This window comes from Neophocaena asiaeorientalis, unplaced genomic scaffold, assembly GCF_003031525.2.
Source record: "Neophocaena asiaeorientalis asiaeorientalis breed wild unplaced genomic scaffold, Neophocaena_asiaeorientalis_V1.1 scaffold9, whole genome shotgun sequence".
NCBI lineage: Eukaryota > Metazoa > Chordata > Mammalia > Artiodactyla > Phocoenidae > Neophocaena > Neophocaena asiaeorientalis.
This window is the reverse complement of record NW_020171825.1, coordinates 1,600,449-1,612,314: the sequence shown is the minus strand read 5'-3', so window position 1 is coordinate 1,612,314 and position 11,866 is coordinate 1,600,449. Positions and strand designations below refer to the sequence as shown.

General features: G+C 51.9%; 1 protein-coding gene across 1 annotated transcript; it reads right to left on the bottom strand.

Moving 5' to 3' along the window:
- Positions 1-4,334: 4,334 nt before the first annotated feature.
- On the bottom strand, positions 4,335-7,328 carry LOC112396276 (G-protein coupled receptor 183-like). The gene has a single exon (XM_024739960.1). It carries the CDS (start codon positions 7,247-7,249, stop codon positions 6,170-6,172), a length of 1,080 nt encoding a protein of 359 aa, XP_024595728.1. The 5' UTR covers positions 7,250-7,328; the 3' UTR covers positions 4,335-6,169.
- Between the last annotated feature and the right edge of the window lie 4,538 nt (positions 7,329-11,866).

The window sequence follows — 11,866 nt, the reverse complement described above, 5'->3', positions numbered from 1 at the left end:
AAAACCGGTGAGAATAACAACATTCACTGTGTCTTGGCTTTTGTCATTCTTTCAACAGGTTGTAGGAGATGTGAAGTTTGAAAGAAGAGACCAGGATCCACTTACTTTCCTTAAATCGGGTAGAGAGATGAAGACTACTGTACCGTCTGGCGGGGGCTGCCACGAAGTCCCACAGGCTGGGGGGCTTCAAGAACAGAAGTTAATTTCCTCGCCGTTCTGGAGGCTGGAAGTCAGGTCAAGGTGTCGGCAGGGCTGGTTTCCTCTGAGGTCTCTCTCCTTGGCTTGTAGACGGCCGTCTTCTCTCAGTCTTCACACGGTCGTCCCTCTGTGTGTGTCTGTGTCCTAATCTCCTCTTCTTATAAAGACACCAGTCATCTTGGATTAGGACCTAATGACCTCATTTTAAAGGCCCTGCCTTCAAGTACAGGACCTCAGCATATGCATTTGGGGGGGAACCCAATTCATCGATAACAAATCCCTTGGGGATGGAATTAAAGGACACGACACTGGGCTTCCCTGGTGGCGCAGTGGTTGAGAGTCCGCCTGCCGATGCAGGGGACACGGGTTCGTGCCCCGGTCCTGGAGGATCCCGCATGCCGCGTAGCGGCTGGGCCCGTGAGCCGTGGCCGCTGAGCCTGCGCGTCCAGAGCCTGTGCTCCGTGACGGGAGAGGCCACAGCAGTGAGAGGCCCGCGTACCGCAAAAAAAAAAAAAGGACACGACACTGACAAAATGCCCCTCCTCACCCAACTCCACAGTGATGCAGAAAGGAGGCAGGTAACCTGCCTCATCGCACCTGAATAATAATAAAACCTACATTTTAAAGCAGACCGTCAGCCCCCCGTGGAAATAACATCCACTTCATGCTCCCCAGTCTGACTGAAGTCTGACCCTAGACTTCTCTTCTAGGCTTCAGGCCTTAGATGTCCTGCTTTGTACTGTACACCTCCATACGCCCGTCCCAGGGGCACCCAAGCCCACCTTCTCCCTATAGCTTCTCCTGTGTTCCCAACCTTGGGAGTGATACCACCATCAATCCAACTGTCTATCCCCAAACCTGGGAGTCCTCCTAGTCTCCCCAACCTCTCCTCCTGTAGTTCATCAGTCTCCACTGGACACTTAGCACATTGTGTGTCCTTGTCTGGTTACAATTGTATGTGTCACCTTCTGGTCTGTGATCCATGAGTTTTAGGGGCCATGGCTCCATTATCCCCACTGTATCCTCAGAGCCTGGGCTAATACTTGATAAATGTATGAATTAATGAAGAAGTGAATGTCGAGGAGGAATCCGGCCCCGAGACAGAATTGTTAAGTTACAAGAGAAGCGGCGTGTCGCCAGCCTGCCCTTTCTGCAGGGCTCTCTCCCGGCCCCCTGGGCTGCCACCTCCTGTCGGGGGCAGCAGCAGCTAGAGCTGATGAGTGCTCCTGGGACTGAATGTCTGGCAAGGTCCTACCTCTGTCAGTTTCTGGGACTCTACCCTTTATGTGCAGCCGGCCGAAGGGAATACTGTGAGGCGTTAGCATTAAGCACACAGACAGACACGCAGGAGGGCGCCTTGCTGGCTTGGGACGGGCCACCTCCCCTGCCTGCCCCACTGCAGAGCTACTAAGGCAACAGGGCACATGTCCGGGCTTCCTGGAATCAAAGAATGTGAGCACTGGAAGGTGGTGTAGACCTCAAGATTTCAACAATTACAGAGGAAACAGCATCCCTGTCATGAGGGATTCATGTGGCCTGAGGTGTGACCTGACCTTCAGGGTTGGAGTCCCCACGGGGGGGCACAACCTATCCCTGAGCCTGGGCCCACAAGCCACACACACGCCAGAGGGACTTTGTCTCTGTGTCTGCCCCGTATGCAGTCACTTGGCGAAGAGAGAAAACTGTAGTGAAAGCTGGACCGTGGTTAACTTGTGGTGTGTGGCGATGCCAGGGGAGCGGGGATTCTCAGTGAAAATGAGATTTCTGGAGAATGCCGAGAGCCCGTAGAGACATTTGGGTATCTGCCAGCTCAATTTATGAAATTCCATTCTTCCTCCTTAAAATGTCAAGCAATCAAAATGCTTAGACATCATCACGAGACCCTCCACCCAAGGGGAGAATCTCCCTGACACCTCCTCTGGTCGTCTGTGCCCCGGAATGGGACTCGGGGGTCCTCATTACAGAGCCCATACCTACAGGGCTGCCCTGGGCCCTGCACATTCCTCTGAACTCAGGTCCCACATGCAGAGTGAGTGGACCCTCCGAGGGGGTCACTCTGATGCTTCCATGTTGACATGAGGTTGTCTTGATTGGACCTGAAAAACAAACCATGGCAGTTCAACTTTTTTTGGACCAACTAGTGTTTAAAACAGACCCCTTTTACTCCTTCCTCCAAGTCTCATCTTGGACATGGGGCTCTGATGTGGTATAATAGGGGCTTAGAGCTGGAGAGGGGTCAGGGATGGGATGAGAGTCAAAGAAGAGTGTCTGGAAACAGGGGTGCTCAGAAATGGGTGGGTGTTATAAGTAGGATTTTGTCCCCCAAGATAAGATTAAGTCCTAACCCCCAGAACCTGTGAATATGACCTTAATTGGAAATAGGTGTAATCAAGTTAAGATGAGGTCATAAGGGTTGGCCTAATCCAAAATGACTAGCCATAAAAAGAAACGAAATTGAGTTATTTGTAGTGAGGTGGATGGACCTAGAGTCTGTCATACAGAGTGAAGTAAGTCAGAAAGAGAAAAACAAATACCATATGCTAACACATATATATGGAAGCTAAACAAAAAATGGTTCTGAAGAACCTAGGGGCAGGACAGGAATAAAGACGCAGACGTAGAGAATGGACTTGAGGACACGGGGAGGGGGAAGGGTAAGCTGGGATGAAGTGAGAGAGTGGCATGGACATATATACACTACGAAATGTAAAACAGATAGCTAGTGGGAAGCAGCCGCATAGCACAGGGAGATCAGGTCGGTGCTTTGTGACCGCCCAGAGGGGTGGGATAAGGAGGGTGGGAGGGAGACTCAAGAGGGAGGGGATATGGGGATATATGTATACATATAGCTGATTCACTTTGTGATACAGCAGAAACTAACACAACATTGTAAAGCAATTATACTTACTTTCAATAAAGATGTTGAAAAAAAAATGACTGGTGTCCTTAGGAAAAGAAGAAAATGCCTCATGAAGACGGAGGCACGTGGGGAGAGGACCATGTGGAGATGGAGGCGGAGATGGGGCGATGCTTTATAAGCCAAGGAACGCCAACAAATTGCCGGAAGCTGGTGGTGACCTGGAACAGCCTCCCTCACAGCCTCAGGAGGAACCAGCCCTCCCGACACCTTGATTTTGAACTTCTGGCCTCCAGAACTGCAAGAGAAGGTTTTTGTTGATGGTACATGGTACAAAGTACCGGTTGATGGTACTTTATTACAGCAGCCCCAGCAAACTCATACCGTGGGCGAGAGAGATGCTGGCGTCTCCAAGGACCCCTCAGGCCAGGTTTCTCAAGCCTGAGCTGCAGCAGGAGGGCTTGTTAGGACACTGAGCGCTGGGCCCCTCCCCCAGGCCAGCCGGTTCAGCAGGTCTGCCGCGTGGCCCAAGAATGTGCATTTCTAACAAGTCTCCAGGTGGTGGTGACACTGCTCTTCCAGGGACCACACTTGGAGAACCCCTGCTCTAGGGGCCTGGGTGTGGCCTGGGCATTGGGACCTTCTGGTCCCGGTAATGATGAGATGTCTATCCCTGCTGATATGAGTTGTACCAGCCCACTTGGCAAACTTCCGTAGCCACAGCCAGTTTTCATTTAAATGCTTTCTGTAGTTTTGAGTGGTTTACACAGGTGCTGGTTCGTGAAACAGCACCTCCACTACACACACACTGACCCCATGTGGTAGATGTCATAGTCCCTATTGTTACAGACAAGGAAAACGAGGCTCAGGCGTGGGTGTGAATCCTCAGCAGGACGCTTCTCCCTCCTGAGTCTCTGAGCTCGGGTGTCTGTGCTCTGAGCCCGGCTCTGGAACATCCCTGGCTGGTTCAGTCCTCAGAATTCAGATTTCCCTCTTTGTAAGTCGCACCCATCATCGCCTTGTCTGAATACAGAGCCATCACCCTCCTCCCGCGGCAGTGCTGGAAGCCGGCAGTGCACTGGGCCTCGGCTTTCCCCGACCCATTGTTGCTGCTTCCGGCCGGAGCTCACGATCTCGTCCTCTTTCCTGATCCTGTTTTGTTCCCAAATGCCCTCCGGATGTGACTTCCTCCTTTCTGTTTCCAGGTGCTCAGCACAAACCAGCCCCAAGCAGCTTTGGATGTGAGGAGCCTGGTGTGCAGCGAGGACAGGTGATGAGAAATGCTTGGGAGGATGGCCAAGAAGGATTTGTAATGTCCGGAGTCAGACAGGTCTGCAGCCCTGCTGGCCTGGCCGCTCTCCACGGAGGAAGCCCCTGGCTGTGAGGGCAGCAAACTGCAGGCTGGCCAGGCCCTCTCTTGCCACCTCCATGCCCTTTGATGAGGGCTGGGTTAGTGCAAACAGGGTGTGTGAGCTTTTCACCCCAGCCAGGTGTGGACATGAGCTGTGGGCTCCTGTGAGAGGTACTCAGGGTGCAGAGATGGGCCTTTCAGCTGAGGTCCTGCACCTTCAATCCACAGGCCCCAAGAGCAGACTTGCAAATTCTTCCAGCTTTTAAACACCATTCCTGCCCCAGCTGCAGGCAGGAAGCACCCTCCACCACGAGCACCACGTCCCCAGGATCGATGTTCAGTGCTGGGACCTGTCTGGCCACAGGGGCCACAGCTCCGTGTCTGTGGGTCACTCTGGAGCTGAGTGTCCTCCCTGCCCCGAGCCCAGCGGAGCCAGAGTCGGGGGCAGGATGGAAGAGAAGCGTGCCCAGAGCCTCGACGTGAGCCCCTGAGAGCCTCTCCTGGGACACAGCAAGCTCATCAGCTCAAACCAGCGAGGGCGGACTGAGCACCAGCTCCCGCCCCAGGAGTAACATGGACTGTGATGCGGGGGGCTGAGAGGAGGAGGCCGTGCCCCGGACGTCTCAGGAGCTGACAGTCTGGTGCCCCGTGAGACAGCCCCCTCTCAGGAGAGCCACCGTTAAGCTCTGCGCACGAGAGTCAAGTGCCCCAAACTTGGAACTTGGGAGGTGGAAGCAGCTGATCATCTGGAGGAGAAGGAGGCCACTGTTGGTCAGGGACCAGGGACGACCTCAGGGGGGACCCGTCTGGAGCCAGAGCTTTGGGATAGGGGGCAAGGGGGCGCCGCGGAGGCTGTGAGCATGTTGCTTTGGGCCCGTGCCACAGAGACAGACGTCACGCTGGCCCTGGTGCTCCCCGCACATTGGCAGGGAAACGCGTGTTTTATTTTACAGAACTCAAAATCGCCCAAGTGGAAACGCTCTGTGCCTTGTTTTAAACTCAAGAAAGCGCCGGAAAGGTTTGTTTTGACCAAATGGAAACAACACTCCCATGGACAAGCACTTTCTGACACACACAAAACAAATGAAAAGCTCTTGCCCACTTTCCTGACTTTCTCCCCCAGCGATGTCCCCAGTCACACATGTCATAAGGGGCTTGGGACCAGATTCAGACTCTTCCTACAAAAGTGCACAACGCCCAGTCCCTCACCCCACTCCCCCAACGCCAGAGGCGGCTGGGCCAATAACTTGGAGTCAAGTGCATCCTCCCCATGTTTTCTGACTTTCTCAGGAGAACCTTGGCGTTTTTGTAAACGTTAGCGCCAAGCTTTTAGAAATTTTGTGTGGTTTTTTTTGGGCGGGGGAGTATTTTTACTCTTTACAACAACTTGCCACCCCAATTCGGAAACCTCGTCTAAATTGTGGATCTAGTACTCAGCCAATGATTCTTTCGGTCGTGACTGCATTTGCTGTGAAAATACTCTTTTCCTGGAAGAAACCGCACACCCTTCAGAGGCCAAGGCCGCAGTAGCGTTTATTAGGATACATCAGAGGTAGGTTCACCGTAAAGCTAATGAGCGCAAGCTTCAGGGCTCCTCACTTACCATCCAAGACCTTGTACCTAATTTTGCATCTATTGTTTTGTATTCTTTTTCTTAAAGAACCCACACCCGCTCAAATTGTATAAGCTTTGGGGCCCCAACCCTGGACCCCTAGCCCCAGATGCAGTCTTAAAGCCCATGACCTATTAGACCTCATTCTCCTCTAAGGGCAAGGAGCCCCCAGTCTGGTTGATATTTTGTGCTTCTGAGGAACTTTTTCCCGGAGCGGGGGAGCGGAGGATGCTGATGCTTTGAGCTTCCAAAGGCTGAGGAGCCATTTCCTGTAACGCGTAGATGCGAGGAAGTAAATGACGGGGTCGATGCTGCAGTTCAAGTTCATGAGGCACACGGTGAGCTGAAGGCACAGTGTGAAAGCCCTCTGCTCGGGGCAGGCTGGCTGGTGGAGCACCTTTCTCACCATGAACTGGATGACAGTGAAGTGGTAGGGGATGAAGCACACAAGCACGGCCACCAGCACCACCAGGGTGAGCAGGCAGGCCCTGCGGTGGTGCCCCTTCCTGCCTGTCAGAGGGTTGTCCCGGGCCGTCCTGCACAGCTTCATGGTGATCCTCACGTAGCGGAAGAAAATGATGCCCACCGGCCCGCAGAAGCTCAGAGCGAAGATCACTAGGACCACGACGGGCAGCGTGAGCACTGGCTGGACGCTGTCATACTCCACGCAGGTCAGCCTGCCGGCCACGAGCTTGGTCATGGAGAGCAGGAGCAGGGGCGCCGTCTGCAGAGACGCCAGGACCCACACAGCCACACAGGTGAGCCTGGCCGGCCGGGGTCCGTGGAGCCGGAGACACTGGTGGGTGCGGACCACAGCCACGTAACGGTCCACGCTCACGCATGCCATCAGGTAGATCCCTGAATAAGTGTTCACGTAGAATATGAAGGCCGTCAGCCTACAGAGCCCTTCACCGAAAGGCCAGCTGAAGTCCAGCACGTAGTAGGCGATCTTTCCGGGCAGGGCCAGGGTGAACAGGAGGTCGGACACTGCCAGGTGGACCAGGTAGACGTTTGTTGAGTTGATCTTCTTGCCCTTTTGATAAGCAAGGCGAAGGGCAAGGATGTTTCCCAGGGTGCCGAAGACCAAGAGGGCTGTGTAGAACAAAGAGAGCATCACGCTGGCCACCCGGGGTGGGTGGTGAGGGAGGCAGGAGTCGGCGTGGTGGACGAGGCTGTCTGGGTCAGCCGTGCAGGAAGCCATGTCATAGAGGTCCTTGGGGAGACAAAACATTAAAATGTAGTATTGAATCTGTGGGGTTACGCCTCTATCGAGTGATACTTAATAATTCGCTGAAGCCACATGCCCATGGAAAGCGTATATCTTTATTGTTTAATTTTATTGGATTATAGTTGATTTACAATGTTGTGTTAGCTTCAGGTGTGCAGCAAAGTGATTCAGTTACATATACATGTACATATATTCATTCTTTTTTAGATTCTTTTCTCATATAGGGTATCACAGATTGAGTTCCCTGTGCTTTACAGTAGGCCCTGTTGGTTATGTCTTATATATAGTAGTGTGTGTATGTTCACCCCAGGCTCCTGATTTATCCCTTCCCCCAGTGTTTCCCCTTTGGTAACCATCAGTTTGTTTTCAATATCTGTCAGTCTGTTTCTGTTTTGTAAATGGATAAAGAAGATGTGGTACATACAAGCCTACCTCTTTTTAAGTAAATTTATGTGCAAGTGTGACATACCGTTCCACTCACTGTTGCTATGTAACAAATTACCCCCAGAATTTAGCAACTTAAAACACTTTATTATTTTCACGGTCAGGTTTTGAACAGGACACAGTGAGATTGGCTTTTCTCTGCTCCCCACTGTTGGGAGCCTCAGCTGGGAAGAATCGACAGCTGAGGGTTACTCAGTGGCAGGGGCTGGGACCATCTGGAGGTGACTTTACTCAAATGACGCTGACTTTTGGCCAAAGCCTCAACTGGACTGTCAGCTACAGCACCTGCACAAGGGTTCCTCGTGAGGCGGGGGCTTCCTCGCAACATGGTGGCCTGCAAGTACCTCAGTTTCTTACACAGTAGGTTGAGGCTCCAAAAGAAAGTGTCCCGGAAAAAAAAAAAAAGAAAGTGTCCCGGAAACTAGGTAGAATCTCCGTCTATTAACCATGTCTTTTATTTTCTATATTCTAGTGCTCTGACATCTTGGGGCCTGGCTGACCCTGGCGGGGCTGCCCTTCCCTGGGTTAACCAGTCCCTTGAGTGTACTTTTCAAATGCAAACCAACCACTCCCACCATCTGCCCTAATCAACCCAGGGCCAGGTACCAGGGGCAGCCCCTGTGTCCCAGAGCCCCCTGAGATGATTCAAACAATCCTAAGCCTGCTGACCCTGCCTTGCCTGTTCCCTTCCACCGAAACCACAGTAAAGGCTCTTGCCCACATTTCTGCTCCTCTGGCTCTGTCTCCTGACCAACCCCAGCTCTCCCCCTGTGGCCCCCCGTGATGTGGCATGGCCCCTCTTCTTGGGGTCTGTAAGTAACAAGCTCTCTTTTTCAACAGCAATCATCCCCTGATCTGTTGGCCTTACTGACCCTCAGATTTTCTATGAACACACTGTACTCAAAAACACCGCATCAGCTTTTCTAAGCTGGCCTGGGAACTGTGGTATCATCATGTCCGCCTTCTGCTGTTACAAGTGAGTCACAAGCCCACCCATAATCAAGAAGAGGAGACATAGCTCCCATCTCTCAACAGGAGGAAGGTCAAAGAATTTGCAGCCATTTACAAATCACAACACACATGCAAAAATGTGCACAAATCGTAAAAGTAGAGCTTGACGACTTTCATAAAGTGAACACGCCTGTGTGATTAGCCCCCAGATTCGGAGACACCTCACCAGCACCCCCAGGAGTTCTCCTTTGCCCCCCCCAGTCTCTACCTCCACTCAAGGGTAATCAATATCCTAACTTCTAAAATCACAACTCAGTGTGCCCGCTTCTGAACTTTAAGTAAATGAAATCATACGCCACGGGTATGTGTATTCTCACCCACAGAGCTTCTTTGGGTCAGCATTAGTTTGTGAGATTCACCCGTGCTGTAGTGTAGTTGTGCTGTGGTGTAGTTGTGCTGTGGTGTAGTTGTGCTGTAGTGTAGTTGTGGTGTGGTGTAGTTGTGCTGTGGTGTAGTTGTGCTGTGGTGTAGTTGTGTGGTGTAGTTGTGCTGTGGTGTAGTTGTGCTGTGGTGTAGTTGTGTGGTGTAGTTGTGCTGTGGTGTAGTTGTGTGGTGTAGTTGTGGTTTGTTCCTTCTCATTGCTGTATGATAGTCCACTGTGTGTATGCATCACCACCTATTTACATCCATCCTACTGTTGGTGAACATTTCTGTTATATCAAGTTCAGCTATGCATGTTCTTTCACATGTCTTTTATGACACATAAATATCTATTTTGCTGAGTACTGTACATAGCTAGGAGTGGGGCTGGTGAATCACAGGTTCTGCACGTTTCGTTTTAGTAGGTCCTGGCCATCACTTTCCCAAAGCAGCCACTCTGCGTACTCCCAACAGTGTATGGGATTCCCATGGCACCTCATCCTCACCAGTCCTGGGCATGGTCAGTCTTTTTCAGGTGAACCAGTCTGGTGGGTGTGCAGGGGTATCTTCTTGTGGTTTCAATTGGCATTTGCCTAATGACTACTGACAGTGAGCACCTTTTCACAGGTTTACTGGCCATTTATATATCTTCTTTTTTTTTTAACATGTTAGACATTATTACTACTATGATTACTGTTCTATTACTACTACCACTACTGCTATCATTATCTTTTTCTTATTATTTTTAAAAACTTTTATTGGAGTATGGTTGCTTTACAATGTTGTGTTAGTTTCTGCTGTACAGCAAAGTGAATCAGTTATACGTATACATATATCCCCTCTTTTTTGGATTTCCTTCCCATTTAGGTCACCACAGAGCGCTGAGTGGAGTTCCCTGTGCTATACAGCAGGTTCTCATTAGTTATCTATTTTATACATAGTAGAGTATATACGTCAATCCCAATCTCCCAACACATCCCACCCCCACTTCCCCCCTTGGTATCCATAAGTTTGTTCTCTACATCTGTGTTTCTATTTCTGTTTTGCAGATAAGTTCATCCGTACCATTTTTCTAGATTCCAGATGTGGAGAAAAGGGAGCCCTCCTACACTGTTGATGGGAATGTAAATTGGTGCAGCCGCTATGGAGAACGGTATGGAGGTTCCTCAAAAAACTAAAAAGAGAGCTACCATATGACCCAGCAACCCCACTACTGGGCATATATGTGGAGAAAACCAATGCTCTCTGTGCAGCAGGTGGAGGCTGAGTGACTGTCCCTGTGAGGCACACGTGAGCACTGTGGTTGCAGAGGGTGTGCAGTTTACCCAAGGGCCACAATAGCTCACGGGACCAGAGATCCAGGTGGAGGTGCTGAACTTCTGCGGTCACGTGCTGGCTTGAAGGGCACCAGCTCCGTGAGCCCCAAAACCTCACTTGAGTCAGGACACAACTGTTCCCTCCTTTACCGATTTGGGGCTATAGCTAGTAGGGATCCTCCTGTAGATTATGCCTCATTGCAACCTATGCATATAGAGAGCTCTGTCTAGTCTCTACAGGAGGAGAAGGGGCCTCCATTCAAATGGAGAGTAAGAAAAGTCCATCTGAACAGTAGAGAGAGGAACACTGAAAAGTCCTTTGAACCTCAGGATGGTGGATGGATGGATGGATAGAGGGAGATGATATAGTGAGGATGATAGATAGATAGATGGTTAGATAGGTGGGTAGGTAAATAGATGGTAGATAGATAATAGATTAGATAGATATAGAGATGGTGACTAGACAGAAAGATAGAGATAGATGAATAGACAGCTAGATAGAGATAGGTAGTTACGCTCTCCCAGGGGTCCTGCCAGCTCTGAATCCGGAGGGAAGGCTCTTCTTATTCATCCCTTCACTGAACAATCCGGTCCTCAGGTCGCACTGAGGTGGGAGCTGAGGGGATGGGCTCTGTGCCCCCAGCAGGGCGAGGAGGGTGTCTCAAGGGGCCAGTTTAGCTCAGGAGGGTCTCAGCCACAGGTCGACTCAGCCGCTGGAATCACTGGCAATCAGTCACAGAGCAGTGGTCTGATGCCTGTTGGAACTTTCTGTGTCCCTTTTCCTATCTGTTCAGGACTCACTGGGCACAGGGGTGGGACTGGCTCCTAAGGAAACACCACCCTGAGCGAGTGTCCCCTGCTTCCTGACTTTCCTGGGCCTCTTCCCCAGGGCAAACCACACGCCGGCCCGCAGCGCAGGGCGCCGGGTACACCGCACAGCCCCAAGGCCCCACCAAGCGCCACTTCCTCCCCGAAACCTCCGGTCTCTGCAGCAGCCCCCGCACCTGGTGCTTGAGCATCTGAGGGCAACTCACAGGTACCTGCTCCCCGTGACTCACCCCTCAGTGCCTTAGCAACCTCCGTAACCCCGTGCCCCTCGGGCCTCTCCGAATCTTCTTCCTGTTTTGGTATTTGGCACAAAACAAGCTGTCTGGATGGTGGGTGATGCTGGGAGCCCCGTGGTCCCCCTTCCCAGGGCACCCACGGAGAAGTCACATCCACAGCCCGAAGAGGGGCAGGCGGGTGCTGTCACATATGTGAGTCCGGGGAGATCAGACCCAAATGAGGAGCCGTCGAGAGAGGGGCCCTGATGCCTCAGACCCACCGCTCTGGCCTTCCTGCTTGTCGATGCGGGTGCAGACCTCCGCGTGAGCGTCCCTTCCCCAGCAGGAGCACTGACTGCCCAGTGGCTGACCGCTTGGTTGCTCTGTGCACCGTGGGCTCTGGCCCACACCTGCTGAAGGTGTGCTCCTTGGCCCCTTTCTGCCCC